The following is a 20,017-nucleotide window of genomic DNA, read 5'->3' as shown; positions in this document are numbered from 1 at the left end:
GGCAGGATAGACTGTCAGATTAAGCTACATGACTGGACAAGCAGGATAGACTGTCAGATACAGCTTCATTTCTGGACAGGCAGGATAGTATTTCAGATCCAGTTACATCTCTGGAGAGCCAGGATAGACTGTCAGATACAGCTACATGTCTGGACAGGCAGGATATACTGTCAGATACAGCTACATGTCTTGACAGCCAGGATAGACTGTCAGATACAGCTACATGTCTGGACAGGCAGGATAGACTGTCAGATGGAGCTACATGTCTGGACAGGCAGGATAGACTGTCCGAAGAAGCTTCATGTCTGGAGAGCCAGGATAGACTGTCAGATACAGCTACATGTCTGGACAGGCAGGATAGACTGTCAGATGGAGCTACATGTCTGGACAGGCAGGATAGACTGTCCGATGAAGCTTCATGTCTGGACAGGCAGTATAGACTGTCAGATACAGCTACATGTCTGGACAACTGGGATAGACTGTCAGATTAAACTATATGTCTGGACAGGCAGGATAGACTGTCAGATTCAGCTACATGTCTGGACAGGCAGTATAGACTGTCAGATACAGCTACATGTCTGGACAGGCCGGATAGACTGTCAGATTAAGCTACATGTCTGGACAGGAAGGAAAGACTGTCAGATAGAGCTATATGTCTGGACAGGAAGGATAGACTGTTAGATTCAGCTACATGTCTGGACAGGCAGGATATAGTGTTAGATTAAGCTACATGTCTGGACAGGCATGATAGACTCTCAGATACAGTAACATGTCTGGACAGGCAGATAGACTGTCAGATACAGCTACATGTCTTGACAGACAGGATTGACTGTCAGATACAGCTACATGTCTGGACAGGCAGGATAGACAATCAGATGGAGTTACATGTCTGGACAGGCAGGATAGACTGTCAGATATAGCTAGTTGTGTGGACAGGCAAGATAGACTGTCAGATACAGCTACATATCTGGACAGCCAGGATAGAATGTCAGATGGAGCTACATGTCTGAACAGGCAGGATAGACTCAGATGGAGTTACATGTCTGGACAGGCAGGATAGACTGTCATATTAAGCTACATGACTGGACAAGCAGGATAATCTGTCAGATACAGCTTCATTTCTGGACAGGCAGGATAGTCTTTCAGATACAGCTACAGCTCTGGACAGGCAGTATAGACTATCAGATACAGCTACATGTCTGGACAGGCCGGATAGACTGTCAGATTAAACTACATGTCTGGACAGGCAGGATAGACTGTCAGATAGAGCTATATGTCTGGACAGGATGAATATACTGTCAGATTCAGCTACATGTCTGGACAGCCAGATAGACTGTCAGATACAGCTACATGTCTGGACAGGCAGGATAGACAATCAGATGGAGTTACATGTCTGGACAGGCAGGATAGACTGTCAGATATAGCTACATGTCTGGACAGGCAGGATAGACTGTCAGATTAAGCTACATGACTGGACAAGCAGGATAGACTGTCAGATACAGCTTCATTTCTGGACAGGCAGGATAGTATTTCAGATACAGTTACATCTCTGGAGAGCCAGGATAGACTGTCAGATACAGCTACATGTCTGGACAGGCAGGATATACTGTCAGATACAGCTACATGTCTTGACAGCCAGGATAGACTGTCAGATACAGCTACATGTCTGGACAGGCAGGATAGACTGTCAGATGGAGCTACATGTCTGGACAGGCAGGATAGACTGTCCGAAGAAGCTTCATGTCTGGAGAGCCAGGATAGAATGTCAGATGGAGCTACATGTCTGAACAGGCAGGATAGACTCTCAGATGGAGCTACATGTCTGGACAGGCAGGATAGACTGTCCGATGAAGCTTCATGTCTGGACAGGCAGGATAGACTGTCAGATACAGCTACATGTCTGGACAACTGGGATAGACTGTCAGATTAAACTATATGTCTGGACAGGCAGGATAGACTGTCAGATTCAGCTACATGTCTGGACAGGCAGTATAGACTGTCAGATACAGCTACATGTCTGGACAGGCCGGATAGACTGTCAGATTAAGCTACATGTCTGGATAGGTAGGAAAGACTGTCAGATGGAGTTACATGTCTGGACAGGCAGGATAGACTCTCAGATGGAGCTACATGTCTGGACAGGCAGGATAGACTGTCCGATGAAGCTTCATGTCTGGACAGGCAGGATAGACTGTCAGATACTTCTACATGTCTGGACTGTCAGGATAAACTGTCAGATACAGCTACTTGTCTGGACAGCATGGATAGACTGTCAGATACAGCTAAATGTCTGGACAGGCAGGATTGACTGAAAGATACAGCAACATGTCTGGACAGCCAGGATAGACTGTCAGATGTAGTCACATGTCTGGACAGGCAGGATAGACTGTCAGATACAGCTACATAACTGGACAGGCAGGATAGACTGTCAGAATAAGCTACATGACTGGAAAGCAGGATAGACTGTCAGATACAGCTTCATTTCTGGACAGGCAGGATAGTATTTGAGATACAGCTACATATCTGTAGAGCCAGGATAGACTGTCAGATACAGCTACATGTCTGGACAGGCAGGATATACTGTCAGATACAGCTACATGTCTTGACAGCCAGGATAGACTGTCAGATACAGCTACATGTCTGGACAGGCAGGATAGACTGTCAGATGGAGCTACATGTCTGAACAGGCAGGATAGACTCAGATGGAGTTACATGTCTGGACAGGCAGGATAGACTGTCAGATACAGCTACATGTCTGGACAGGCAGGATAGACTGTCAGATACAGCAACATTTCTGGACTGTCAGGATAAACTTTCAGATACAGCTACATGTCTGGACAGGCCAGATAGACTGTCAGATACAGCTACATGTCTGGACAGCATGGATAGAGTGTCAGATTAAGCTACATGTCTGGACAGGCAGGATAGACTGTCAGATGGAGGTACATGTCTGGACAGGCAGGATAGACTGTCAGATACAGCTACATGTCTGGACAGCCAGGATAGACTTTCAGATTAAACTATATGTCTGGACAGGCAGGATAGACTGTCAGATTCAGCTACATGTCTGGACAGGCAGTATAGACTGTCAGATACAGCTATATGTCTAGACAGGCTGGATAGACTGTCAGATACAGCTACATGTCTGGACAGGCAGGATAGACTGTCAGGTACAGCTACATGTCTGGACAGGCAGGATATACTGTTAGATTAAGCTACATGTCTGGACAGGCATGATAGACTCTCAGATACAGTAACATGTCTGGACAGGCAGAATAGACTGTCAGATACATCTACATGTCTGGACAGACAGACAGACTGTCAGATACAGCTACATGTCTGGACAGCCTGATAGACTGTCAGATACAGCTACATGTCTTGACAGGCAGGATTGATTGGCAGATACAGCTACATGTCTGGACAGGCAGGATAGACAATCAGATGGAGTTACATGTCTGGTCAGGCAGGATAGACTGTCAGATATAGCTACATGTCTGGACAGGCAGGATAGACTGTCAGATGGAGCTACATGTCTGGACAGGCAGGATGGACTGTCAGATGGAGTTACATTTCTGGACAGGCAGGATAGACTGTCAGGTACAGCTACATGTCTGGACAGGCAGGATATACTGTTAGATTAAGCTACATGTCTGGACAGGCATGATAGACTCTCAGATACAGTAACATTTCTGGACAGGCAGAATAGACTGTCAGATACATCTACATGTCTGGACAGACAGACAGACAGACTGTCAGATACAGCTACATGTCTGGACAGCCTGATAGACTGTCAGATACAGCTACATGTCTTGACAGGCAGGATTGATTGGCAGATACAGCTACATGTCTGGACAGGCAGGATAGACAATCAGATGGAGTTACATGTCTGGACAGGCAGGATAGACTGTCAGATATAGCTACATGTCTGGACAGGCAGGATAGACTGTCAGATGGAGCTACATGTCTGGACAGGCAGGATGGACTGTCAGATGGAGTTACATTTCTGGACAGGCAGGATAGACTGTCAGGTACAGCTACATGTCTGGACAGGCAGGATATACTGTTAGATTAAGCTACATGTCTGGACAGGCATGATAGACTCTCAGATACAGTAACATTTCTGGACAGGCAGAATAGACTGTCAGATACATCTACATGTCTGGACAGACAGACAGACTGTCAGATACAGCTACATGTCTGGACAGCCTGATAGACTGTCAGATACAGCTACATGTCTTGACAGGCAGGATTGATTGTCAGATACAGCTACATGTCTGGACAGGCAGGATAGACAATCAGATGGAGTTACATGTCTGGACAGGCAGGATAGACTGTCAGATATAGCTACATGTCTGGACAGGCAGGATAGACTGTCAGATGGAGCTACATGTCTGGACAGCATGGATAGAGTGTCAGATTAAGCTACATGTCTGGACAGGCAGGATAGACTGTCAGATGGAGCTACATGTCTGGACAGGCAGGATAGACTGTCAGATACATCTACATGTCTGGACTGACAGATAGATTGTCAGATACAGCTACATGTCTGGACAGGCAGGATAGACTGTCAGATACAGCTACTTGTCTGGACAGGCAGAAATGACTGAAAGATACAGCTACATCTCTGTACAGCCAGGATAGACTGTCAGATGGAGCTACATGTCTGGACAGCATGGATAGAGTGTCAGATTAAGCTACATGTCTGGACAGGCAGGATAGACTGTCAGATACAGCTTCATTTCTGGACAGGCAGGATAGTATTTCAGATACAGCTACATCTCTGGAGAGCCAGGATAGACTGTCAGATGGAGCTACATGTCTGGACAGGCAGGATAGACTGTCCGAAGAAGCTTCATGTCTGGACAGGCAGGATAGACTGTCAGATACAGCTACATGTCTGGACAGCCAGGATAGACTGTCAGATGGAGCTACATGTTTGGACAGGCAGGATAGACTGTCAGATACAGCTACATGTCTGGACAGCCAGGATAGACTGTCAGATTAAACTATATGTCTGGACAGGCAGGATAGACTGTCAGATACAGCTACATGTCTGCACAGGCCGGAGAGACTGTCAGATTAAGCTACATGTCTGGACAGGCAGGAAAGACTGTCAGATAGAGCTATATGTCTGGACAGGAAGGATAGACTGTTAGATTCAGCTACATGTCTGGACAGGCAGGATAGACTGTCAGGTACAGCTACTTGTCTGGACAGGCAGGATATACTGTTAGATTAAGCTACATGTCTGGACAGGCATGATAGACTCTCAGATACAGTAACATGTCTGGACAGGCAGAATAGACTGTCAGATACATCTACATGTCTGGACAGACAGACAGACTGTCAGATACAGCTACATGTCTGGACAGCCAGATAGACTGTCAGATACAGCTACATGTCTTGACAGACAGGATTGACTGTCAGATACAGCTACATATCTGGACAGCCAGGATAGAATGTCAGATGGAGCTACATGTCTGAACAGGCAGGATAGACTCAGATGGAGTTACATGTCTGGACAGGCAGGATATACTGTCATATTAAGCTACATGACTGGACAAGCAGGATAATCTGTCAGATACAGCTTCATTTCTGGACGGGCAGGATAGTCTTTCAGATACAGCTACAGCTCTGGACAGGCAGTATAGACTATCAGATACAGCTACATGTCTGGACAGGCCGGATAGACTGTCAGATTAAACTACATGTCTGGACAGGCAGGATAGACTGTCAGATAGAGCTATGTGTCTGGACAGGATGAATATACTGTCAGATTCAGCTACATGTCTGGACAGCCAGATAGACTGTCAGATACAGCTACATGTCTGGACAGGCAGGATAGACAATCAGATGGAGTTACATGTCTGGACAGGCAGGATAGACTGTCAGATATAGCTACATGTCTGGACAGGCAGGATAGACTGTCAGATTAAGCTACATGACTGGACAAGCAGGATAGACTGTCAGATACAGCTTCATTTCTGGACAGGCAGGATAGTATTTCAGATCCAGTTACATCTCTGGAGAGCCAGGATAGACTGTCAGATACAGCTACATGTCTGGACAGGCAGGATATACTGTCAGATACAGCTACATGTCTTGACAGCCAGGATAGACTGTCAGATACAGCTACATGTCTGGACAGGCAGGATAGACTGTCAGATGGAGCTACATGTCTGGACAGGCAGGATAGACTGTCCGAAGAAGCTTCATGTCTGGAGAGCCAGGATAGACTGTCAGATACAGCTACATGTCTGGACAGGCAGGATAGACTGTCAGATGGAGCTACATGTCTGGACAGGCAGGATAGACTGTCCGATGAAGCTTCATGTCTGGACAGGCAGGATAGACTGTCAGATACAGCTACATGTCTGGACAACTGGGATAGACTGTCAGATTAAACTATATGTCTGGACAGGCAGGATAAACTGTCAGATTCAGCTACATGTCTGGACAGGCAGTATAGACTGTCAGATACAGCTACATGTCTGGACAGGCTGGATAGACTGTCAGATTAAGCTACATGTCTGGACAGGAAGGAAAGACTGTCAGATAGAGCTATATGTCTGGACAGGAAGGATAGACTGTTAGATTCAGCTACATGTCTGGACAGGCAGGATATAGTGTTAGATTAAGCTACATGTCTGGACAGCCTGATAGACTGTCAGATACAGCTACATGTCTTGACAGGCAGGATTGATTGGCAGATACAGCTACATGTCTGGACAGGCAGGATAGACAATCAGATGGAGTTACATGTCTGGTCAGGCAGGATAGACTGTCAGATATAGCTACATGTCTGGACAGGCAGGATAGACTGTCAGATGGAGCTACATGTCTGGACAGGCAGGATGGACTGTCAGATGGAGTTACATTTCTGGACAGGCAGGATAGACTGTCAGGTACAGCTACATGTCTGGACAGGCAGGATATACTGTTAGATTAAGCTACATGTCTGGACAGGCATGATAGACTCTCAGATACAGTAACATTTCTGGACAGGCAGAATAGACTGTCAGATACATCTACATGTCTGGACAGACAGACAGACAGACTGTCAGATACAGCTACATGTCTGGACAGCCTGATAGACTGTCAGATACAGCTACATGTCTTGACAGGCAGGATTGATTGGCAGATACAGCTACATGTCTGGACAGGCAGGATAGACAATCAGATGGAGTTACATGTCTGGACAGGCAGGATAGACTGTCAGATATAGCTACATGTCTGGACAGGCAGGATAGACTGTCAGATGGAGCTACATGTCTGGACAGGCAGGATGGACTGTCAGATGGAGTTACATTTCTGGACAGGCAGGATAGACTGTCAGGTACAGCTACATGTCTGGACAGGCAGGATATACTGTTAGATTAAGCTACATGTCTGGACAGGCATGATAGACTCTCAGATACAGTAACATTTCTGGACAGGCAGAATAGACTGTCAGATACATCTACATGTCTGGACAGACAGACAGACTGTCAGATACAGCTACATGTCTGGACAGCCTGATAGACTGTCAGATACAGCTACATGTCTTGACAGGCAGGATTGATTGTCAGATACAGCTACATGTCTGGACAGGCAGGATAGACAATCAGATGGAGTTACATGTCTGGACAGGCAGGATAGACTGTCAGATATAGCTACATGTCTGGACAGGCAGGATAGACTGTCAGATGGAGCTACATGTCTGGACAGCATGGATAGAGTGTCAGATTAAGCTACATGTCTGGACAGGCAGGATAGACTGTCAGATGGAGCTACATGTCTGGACAGGCAGGATAGACTGTCAGATACATCTACATGTCTGGACTGACAGATAGATTGTCAGATACAGCTACATGTCTGGACAGGCAGGATAGACTGTCAGATACAGCTACTTGTCTGGACAGGCAGAAATGACTGAAAGATACAGCTACATCTCTGTACAGCCAGGATAGACTGTCAGATGGAGCTACATGTCTGGACAGCATGGATAGAGTGTCAGATTAAGCTACATGTCTGGACAGGCAGGATAGACTGTCAGATACAGCTTCATTTCTGGACAGGCAGGATAGTATTTCAGATACAGCTACATCTCTGGAGAGCCAGGATAGACTGTCAGATGGAGCTACATGTCTGGACAGGCAGGATAGACTGTCCGAAGAAGCTTCATGTCTGGACAGGCAGGATAGACTGTCAGATACAGCTACATGTCTGGACAGCCAGGATAGACTGTCAGATGGAGCTACATGTTTGGACAGGCAGGATAGACTGTCAGATACAGCTACATGTCTGGACAGCCAGGATAGACTGTCAGATTAAACTATATGTCTGGACAGGCAGGATAGACTGTCAGATACAGCTACATGTCTGCACAGGCCGGAGAGACTGTCAGATTAAGCTACATGTCTGGACAGGCAGGAAAGACTGTCAGATAGAGCTATATGTCTGGACAGGAAGGATAGACTGTTAGATTCAGCTACATGTCTGGACAGGCAGGATAGACTGTCAGGTACAGCTACTTGTCTGGACAGGCAGGATATACTGTTAGATTAAGCTACATGTCTGGACAGGCATGATAGACTCTCAGATACAGTAACATGTCTGGACAGGCAGAATAGACTGTCAGATACATCTACATGTCTGGACAGACAGACAGACTGTCAGATACAGCTACATGTCTGGACAGCCAGATAGACTGTCAGATACAGCTACATGTCTTGACAGACAGGATTGACTGTCAGATACAGCTACATATCTGGACAGCCAGGATAGAATGTCAGATGGAGCTACATGTCTGAACAGGCAGGATAGACTCAGATGGAGTTACATGTCTGGACAGGCAGGATATACTGTCATATTAAGCTACATGACTGGACAAGCAGGATAATCTGTCAGATACAGCTTCATTTCTGGACGGGCAGGATAGTCTTTCAGATACAGCTACAGCTCTGGACAGGCAGTATAGACTATCAGATACAGCTACATGTCTGGACAGGCCGGATAGACTGTCAGATTAAACTACATGTCTGGACAGGCAGGATAGACTGTCAGATAGAGCTATATGTCTGGACAGGATGAATATACTGTCAGATTCAGCTACATGTCTGGACAGCCAGATAGACTGTCAGATACAGCTACATGTCTGGACAGGCAGGATAGACAATCAGATGGAGTTACATGTCTGGACAGGCAGGATAGACTGTCAGATATAGCTACATGTCTGGACAGGCAGGATAGACTGTCAGATTAAGCTACATGACTGGACAAGCAGGATAGACTGTCAGATACAGCTTCATTTCTGGACAGGCAGGATAGTATTTCAGATCCAGTTACATCTCTGGAGAGCCAGGATAGACTGTCAGATACAGCTACATGTCTGGACAGGCAGGATATACTGTCAGATACAGCTACATGTCTTGACAGCCAGGATAGACTGTCAGATACAGCTACATGTCTGGACAGGCAGGATAGACTGTCAGATGGAGCTACATGTCTGGACAGGCAGGATAGACTGTCCGAAGAAGCTTCATGTCTGGAGAGCCAGGATAGACTGTCAGATACAGCTACATGTCTGGACAGGCAGGATAGACTGTCAGATGGAGCTACATGTCTGGACAGGCAGGATAGACTGTCCGATGAAGCTTCATGTCTGGACAGGCAGGATAGACTGTCAGATACAGCTACATGTCTGGACAACTGGGATAGACTGTCAGATTAAACTATATGTCTGGACAGGCAGGATAAACTGTCAGATTCAGCTACATGTCTGGACAGGCAGTATAGACTGTCAGATACAGCTACATGTCTGGACAGGCCGGATAGACTGTCAGATTAAGCTACATGTCTGGACAGGAAGGAAAGACTGTCAGATAGAGCTATATGTCTGGACAGGAAGGATAGACTGTTAGATTCAGCTACATGTCTGGACAGGCAGGATATAGTGTTAGATTAAGCTACATGTCTGGACAGGCATGATAGACTCTCAGATACAGTAACATGTCTGGACAGGCAGATAGACTGTCAGATACAGCTACATGTCTTGACAGACAGGATTGACTGTCAGATACAGCTACATGTCTGGACAGGCAGGATAGACAATCAGATGGAGTTACATGTCTGGACAGGCAGGATAGACTGTCAGATATAGCTAGTTGTGTGGACAGGCAAGATAGACTGTCAGATACAGCTACATATCTGGACAGCCAGGATAGAATGTCAGATGGAGCTACATGTCTGAACAGGCAGGATAGACTCAGATGGAGTTACATGTCTGGACAGGCAGGATAGACTGTCAGATAGAGCTATATGTCTGGACAGGATGAATATACTGTCAGATTCAGCTACATGTCTGGACAGCCAGATAGACTGTCAGATACAGCTACATGTCTGGACAGGCAGGATAGACAATCAGATGGAGTTACATGTCTGGACAGGCAGGATAGACTGTCAGATATAGCTACATGTCTGGACAGGCAGGATAGACTGTCAGATTAAGCTACATGACTGGACAAGCAGGATAGACTGTCAGATACAGCTTCATTTCTGGACAGGCAGGATAGTATTTCAGATCCAGTTACATCTCTGGAGAGCCAGGATAGACTGTCAGATACAGCTACATGTCTGGACAGGCAGGATATACTGTCAGATACAGCTACATGTCTTGACAGCCAGGATAGACTGTCAGATACAGCTACATGTCTGGACAGGCAGGATAGACTGTCAGATGGAGCTACATGTCTGGACAGGCAGGATAGACTGTCCGAAGAAGCTTCATGTCTGGAGAGCCAGGATAGACTGTCAGATACAGCTACATGTCTGGACAGGCAGGATAGACTGTCAGATGGAGCTACATGTCTGGACAGGCAGGATAGACTGTCCGATGAAGCTTCATGTCTGGACAGGCAGGATAGACTGTCAGATACAGCTACATGTCTGGACAACTGGGATAGACTGTCAGATTAAACTATATGTCTGGACAGGCAGGATAGACTGTCAGATTCAGCTACATGTCTGGACAGGCAGTATAGACTGTCAGATACAGCTACATGTCTGGACAGGCCGGATAGACTGTCAGATTAAGCTACATGTCTGGACAGGAAGGAAAGACTGTCAGATAGAGCTATATGTCTGGACAGGAAGGATAGACTGTTAGATTCAGCTACATGTCTGGACAGGCAGGATAGACTGTCAGGTACAGCTACTTGTCTGGACAGGCAGGATATACTGTTAGATTAAGCTACATGTCTGGACAGGCATGATAGACTCTCAGATACAGTAACATGTCTGGACAGGCAGAATAGACTGTCAGATACATCTACATGTCTGGACAGACAGACAGACTGTCAGATACAGCTACATGTCTGGACAGCCAGATAGACTGTCAGATACAGCTACATGTCTTGACAGACAGGATTGACTGTCAGATACAGCTACATATCTGGACAGCCAGGATAGAATGTCAGATGGAGCTTCATGTCTGAACAGGCAGGATAGACTCAGATGGAGTTACATGTCTGGACAGGCAGGATATACTGTCATATTAAGCTACATGACTGGACAAGCAGGATAATCTGTCAGATACAGCTTCATTTCTGGACGGGCAGGATAGTCTTTCAGATACAGCTACAGCTCTGGACAGGCAGTATAGACTATCAGATACAGCTACATGTCTGGACAGGCCGGATAGACTGTCAGATTAAACTACATGTCTGGACAGGCAGGATAGACTGTCAGATAGAGCTATATGTCTGGACAGGATGAATATACTGTCAGATTCAGCTACATGTCTGGACAGCCAGATAGACTGTCAGATACAGCTACATGTCTGGACAGGCAGGATAGACAATCAGATGGAGTTACATGTCTGGACAGGCAGGATAGACTGTCAGATATAGCTACATGTCTGGACAGGCAGGATAGACTGTCAGATTAAGCTACATGACTGGACAAGCAGGATAGACTGTCAGATACAGCTTCATTTCTGGACAGGCAGGATAGTATTTCAGATCCAGTTACATCTCTGGAGAGCCAGGATAGACTGTCAGATACAGCTACATGTCTGGACAGGCAGGATATACTGTCAGATACAGCTACATGTCTTGACAGCCAGGATAGACTGTCAGATACAGCTACATGTCTGGACAGGCAGGATAGACTGTCAGATGGAGCTACATGTCTGGACAGGCAGGATAGACTGTCCGAAGAAGCTTCATGTCTGGAGAGCCAGGATAGACTGTCAGATACAGCTACATGTCTGGACAGGCAGGATAGACTGTCAGATGGAGCTACATGTCTGGACAGGCAGGATAGACTGTCCGATGAAGCTTCATGTCTGGACAGGCAGGATAGACTGTCAGATACAGCTACATGTCTGGACAACTGGGATAGACTGTCAGATTAAACTATATGTCTGGACAGGCAGGATAGACTGTCAGATTCAGCTACATGTCTGGACAGGCAGTATAGACTGTCAGATACAGCTACATGTCTGGACAGGCCGGATAGACTGTCAGATTAAGCTACATGTCTGGACAGGAAGGAAAGACTGTCAGATAGAGCTATATGTCTGGACAGGAAGGATAGACTGTTAGATTCAGCTACATGTCTGGACAGGCAGGATATAGTGTTAGATTAAGCTACATGTCTGGACAGGCATGATAGACTCTCAGATACAGTAACATGTCTGGACAGGCAGATAGACTGTCAGATACAGCTACATGTCTTGACAGACAGGATTGACTGTCAGATACAGCTACATGTCTGGACAGGCAGGATAGACAATCAGATGGAGTTACATGTCTGGACAGGCAGGATAGACTGTCAGATATAGCTAGTTGTGTGGACAGGCAAGATAGACTGTCAGATACAGCTACATATCTGGACAGCCAGGATAGAATGTCAGATGGAGCTACATGTCTGAACAGGCAGGATAGACTCAGATGGAGTTACATGTCTGGACAGGCAGGATAGACTGTCATATTAAGCTACATGACTGGACAAGCAGGATAATCTGTCAGATACAGCTTCATTTCTGGACAGGCAGGATAGTCTTTCAGATACAGCTACAGCTCTGGACAGGCAGTATAGACTATCAGATACAGCTACATGTCTGGACAGGCCGGATAGACTGTCAGATTAAACTACATGTCTGGACAGGCAGGATAGACTGTCAGATAGAGCTATATGTCTGGACAGGATGAATATACTGTCAGATTCAGCTACATGTCTGGACAGCCAGATAGACTGTCAGATACAGCTACATGTCTGGACAGGCAGGATAGACAATCAGATGGAGTTACATGTCTGGACAGGCAGGATAGACTGTCAGATATAGCTACATGTCTGGACAGGCAGGATAGACTGTCAGATTAAGCTACATGACTGGACAAGCAGGATAGACTGTCAAATACAGCTTCATTTCTGGACAGGCAGGATAGTATTTCAGATACAGTTACATCTCTGGAGAGCCAGGATAGACTGTCAGATACAGCTACATGTCTGGACAGGCAGGATATACTGTCAGATACAGCTACATGTCTTGACAGCCAGGATAGACTGTCAGATACAGCTACATGTCTGGACAGGCAGGATAGACTGTCAGATGGAGCTACATGTCTGGACAGGCAGGATAGACTGTCCGAAGAAGCTTCATGTCTGGAGAGCCAGGATAGAATGTCAGATGGAGCTACATGTCTGAACAGGCAGGATAGACTCTCAGATGGAGCTACATGTCTGGACAGGCAGGATAGACTGTCCGATGAAGCTTCATGTCTGGACAGGCAGGATAGACTGTCAGATTAAGCTACATGTCTGGACAGGAAGGAAAGACTGTCAGATATAGCTACATGTCTGGACAGGCAAGATAGACTGTCAGATACAGCTACATATCTGGACAGGCAGGATAGAATGTCAGATGGAGCTACATGTCTGAACAGGCAGGATAGACTCAGATGGAGTTACATGTCTGGACAGCTTCATGTTTGGACAGGCAGGATAGACTGTCAGATTCAGCTACATGTCTGAACAAGCAGTATAGACTGTCAGATACAGCTTCATGTCTGGACAGGCAGGATAGACAGTCAGATACAGCTACATGTCTGGACAGGCAGGATAGACTTTTAAATTAAGATACATGTCTGGACAAGCAGGATAGATTGTCAGATACAGCTTCATGTCTGGACTGGCAGGACAGACTGTCAGATACAGCTACATGTCTGGACAGGCAGGATAGACTGTCAGATACAGCTACATTTCTGGACAGGCAGGATAGACTGTCAGATACAGCTACATGTCTGGACAGGCAGGATAGACTGTCAGATACAGATTAATGTCTGGACAGGCAGGATAGACTGTCAGATGGTTGTAAAATGTCTGGACAGGCAGGATACACTGTCAGATACAGCTACATGTCTGTACAGCTTGGATAGACTGTCAGATTAAGCTACATGTCTGGACAGGCAGGATAGACTGTCAGATGGAGCTACATGTCTGGACATGCAGGATAGACTGTCCGATGGAGCTACATGTCTGGACAGGCAGGATAGACTGTCAGATTCAGCTACATGTCTGGACAGGCAGGATAGACTGTCAGATACAGCTACATGTCTGGACAGGCCAGATAGACTGTCAGATTAAGCTTCATGTCTGGACAGGCAGGATAGACTGTCAGATACAGCTACATGTCCGGACAGGCAGGATAGACTGTCAGATGGAGTTACATTTCTGGACAGGCAGGATAAACTGTCAGATACAGCTACATGTCTGGACAGGCAGGATAGACTTTAAGAAAAGGTGCTACATGTCTGGACAGACAGGATAGACTCTCAGATGGAGCTACATGTCTGGACAGGCAGGATAGACTGTCAGATACAGCTACATGTCTGGACAGGCAGGATAGACTGTCAGATACAGCTGCATGTCTGGACAGGCATGATAGACTGTCAGATGGAGCTACATGTCTGAACAGGCAGGATAGACTCAGATGGATTTACATGTCTGGACAGGCAGGATAGACTGTCAGATATAGCTACATGTCTGGACAGCCAGGATAGACTGTCAGATTAAGCTACATGTCTGGACAGGCAGGATATACTGTCAGATGGAGCTACATGTCTGAACATGCAGGATAGACTCAGATGGAGTTACATGTCTGGACATGCAGGATAGACTGTCAGATGGAGTTACATGTCTGGACAGGCAGGATAGACTGTCAGATACAGCTACATGTCTAGACAGTCAGGATAGACTGTCAGATACAGCTACATGTCTGGACAGGCAGGATAGATTGTCAGATACAGCTTCATGTTTGGACAGGCAGGATAGACTGTCAGATACAGCTACATGTCTGGACAGGCAGGATAGATTGTCAGATACAGCTACATGTCTGGACAGGCAGGATAGATTGTCAGATACAGCTTCATGTTTGGACAGGCAGGATATACTGTCAGATACAGCTTCATGTCTGGACATGCAGGATAGACTGTCAGATACAGCTACATGTCTGGACAGGCAGGATAGACTGTCAGATACAGCTACATGTCTGGACAGGCAGGATAGACTGTCAGATACAGCTACATGTCTGGACAGGCAGGATAGACTGTCAGATACAGCTCTTTCTTGAACTGCATTGTTGGTTATTAAGGGCTAGCAAGTAAGCATTTCACAGTAAGGTCTACACCTGTTGTATTCGGCGGATGTGACAACTAAAGTTTGATTTCATTTGATACCTGAACAGTAATATTGGACAGTAAGCCTTACTGTGGGAACTGAAACCTGAGCAGGAAAATAGGACAGTTAGCCTTACTGTGGGGACTGAAATCTGAACAGTAAAATAGGACACTAAGCCTTACTGTGGGGACTGAAATCTGAACAGTAAAATAGGACACTAAGCCTTACTGTGGGGACTGAAACCTGAACAGTAAAATTGCGCAGAAAGCCGTACTGTGGGGACTGACACACTGACTCATTAATATGTATGTACTGTATTCTAGTCAAGTTCACTCCGACATTGCTCGTCCTAATATTTATATATTTTATTTATATTTATATATTTTTAAATTCCATGACTTTACTTTGAGATGTGCGTATTGTTGTGAATTGTTAGATACTACTGCACTGTTGGAGCTAGGAACACAACCATTATGCTACACCCGCAATAACATCTGCGAAATATGTGTATGTGACCAATACAATTTGATTTGATTTGATTTGACTGACACACTGGCTGTACATATAAGTACACATCTTCATTACAAACACATGCCTACATAACCACGTTTCTCACTGTCTCTCATTCTCTCTCTCTCTCTGTTCATCTGTTGTAGGTGTAGTCTGGGAGGAGAAGACACTAATGGTCTATCTAGAGGACCCTAAGAAGTACATCCCAGGTACCAAGATGATCTTTGCTGGTATCAAGAAGAAGAAAGAGAGAGAGGACCTGATAGCCTACTTAAAGGATGCCACTTCGTAGACAGACACACGGCATGCACACACACCGTATGATACTGTACACGCACACACACACACACACACACACACACACACACACACACACACACACACACACACACACACACACACACACACACACACACACACACACACACACACACACACACACATTTCCTTCCTATACATGCACACCTCTCTAACACACACCTGTCATTCTCTACTACCTTACTCCCACTCCTGGTACACATGTTCTTCTGACACACATAAGGACACACCTTAACACACAAACAAACATACAGCACACTCTACTGTACACTACCACACACACTACAACCCACACTACCATACACTACCATACACTACCATACACACTACCACACACACTACAACACACACTACTGTACGCTACCACACACACTACAACCCACACTACCATACTCTACCATACACACTACCACACACACTACAACACACACTACCATACACTACCATACACACTACCACACACACTACAACATACTCTACTGTACACCACCACACACACTACCACACACACACACACACTACTATTCACACTACCACACACACTACCATACACTACCATACACACTACCACACACACACTACCATACACACTACCACACACACACACACTACTATACACACTACCACACACACTACCACACACACTACCACACATTACCACACACACACACACACTACCATGCACATGACAATACACACTACCACACACACATTACCATACACACTACCATACACACTACCACACACACTAACACACACTACCATACACACTGCCACACACACTACCATACACACTACCACAAACTACCACACACACTACCACACACACTACCATACACACTGCCACACACTACCATACACACTACCACACACACACACTACCACACACACTACCATACACACTGCCACACACTACCATACACACTACCATACACACTACCACACACACTACCATACACACTACCACACATTACCACACACACACACACACACTACCATGCACATGACAATACACACTACCACACACACATTACCATACACACTACCATACACACTACCACACACACTACCACACACACTACCACACACACTACCATACACACTACCACACACACTACAACACACACTACTGTACACTACCACACACACTACAACCCACACTACCATACTCTACCATACACACTACCACACACACTACAACACACACTACCATACACTACCATATACACTACCACACACACTACAACACACTCTACTGTACACCACCACACACACTACCACACACACACACACACTACTATTCACACTACCACACACACTACCATACACTACCATACACACTACCACACACACACTACCATACACACTACCACACACACACACACTACTATACACACTACCACACACACTACCATACACTACCATACACACTACCACACACACTACCACACACACTACCACACATTACCACACACACACACACACTACCATGCACATGACAATACACACTACCACACACACATTACCATACACACTACCATACACACTACCACACACTACCACACAGATTACCATACACACTGCCACACACACTACCATACACACTACCACACACTACCACACACACTACCACACACACTACCACACACACTACCATACACACTGCCACACATTACCATACACACTACCACACACACACTACCACACACACTACCATACACACTGCCACACATTACCACACACACACACACACACACTACCATGCACATGACAATACACACTACCACACACACATTACCATACACACTACCATACACACTACCACACACACTACCACACACACTACCACACACTACCATACACACTGCCACACACACTACCATACACACTACCACACACTACCACACACACTACCACACACACTACCACACACACTACCATACACACTGCCACACACTACCATACACACTACCACACACACACACTACCACACACACTACCATACACACTGCCACACACTACCATACACACTACCATACACACTACCACACACACTACCATACACACTACCACACATTACCACACACACACACACACACACTACCATGCACATGACAATACACACTACCACACACACATTACCATACACACTACCACACACACTACCACACACACTACCACACACTACCATATACACTGCCACACACACTACCATACACACTACCACACACTACCACACACACTACCACACACACTACCACACACACTACCATACACACTGCCACACACTACCATGCACACTACCACACACACACACTACCACACACACTACCATACACAATGCCACACACTACCATACACACTACCATACACACTACCACACACACTACCATACACACTACCACACATTACCACACACACACACACACTACCATGCACATGACAATACACACTACCACACACACATTACCATACACACTACCATACACACTACCACACACACTACCACACACACTACCATACACACTACCATACACACTACCACACACACTACAACACACACTACTGTACACTACCACACACACTACAACCCACACTACCATACTCTACCATACACACTACCACACACACTACAACACACATTACCATACACTACCATACACACTACCACACACACTACAACACACTCTACTGTACACCACCACACACACTACCACACACACACACACACTACTATTCACACTACCACACACACTACCATACACTACCATACACACTACCACACACACACTACCATACACACTACCACACACACACACTACTATACACACTACCACACACACTACCATACACTACCATACACACTACCACACACACTACCACACACACTACCACACATTACCACACACACACACACACACACACACACACACACACACACACACACACACACACACACACACACACACACACACACACACACACACACACACACACACACACTACCATGCACATGACAATACACACTACCACACACACATTACCATACGAACTACCATACACACTACCACACACACTACCACACACACTACCACACACTACCATACACACTGCCACACACACTACCATACACACTACCACACACACTACCACACACACTACCATACACACTGCCACACACTACCATACACACTACCACACACACACACACTACCACACACACTACCATACACCCTGCCACACACTACCATACACACTACCACACACACTACCATACACACTACCACACATTACCACACACACACACACACACTACCATGCACATGACAATACACACTACCACACACACATTACCATACACACTACCATACACACTACCACACACACTACCACACACACTACCACACACACTACCATACACACTACCACACACACTACAACACACACTACTGTACACTACCACACACACTACAACCCACACTACCATACTCTACCATACACACTACCACACACACTACAACACACACTA

The 20,017-nt window shown here is 45.9% G+C and overlaps 1 protein-coding gene across 1 annotated transcript in view; it reads left to right on the top strand.

Moving 5' to 3' along the window:
* LOC106588840 (cytochrome c iso-1/iso-2) overlaps window positions 1–16,573 on the top strand; it is a 53,880-nt gene extending 37,307 nt beyond the window's left edge. Inside the window, exon 2 of the mRNA XM_014178316.2 lies at window positions 16,317–16,573. Coding sequence (XP_014033791.1) covers window positions 16,317–16,462 — 146 coding nt within the window. The 3' untranslated portion in view covers window positions 16,463–16,573. The remainder of the gene's footprint in view (window positions 1–16,316) is intronic.
* The last annotated feature ends 3,444 nt before the right edge of the window (window positions 16,574–20,017 follow it).

This window comes from Salmo salar, chromosome ssa27, assembly GCF_905237065.1.
Source record: "Salmo salar chromosome ssa27, Ssal_v3.1, whole genome shotgun sequence".
NCBI classification, from domain to species: Eukaryota; Metazoa; Chordata; class Actinopteri; order Salmoniformes; family Salmonidae; genus Salmo; species Salmo salar.
This window is presented reverse-complemented; position numbering and strand designations above follow the sequence as displayed.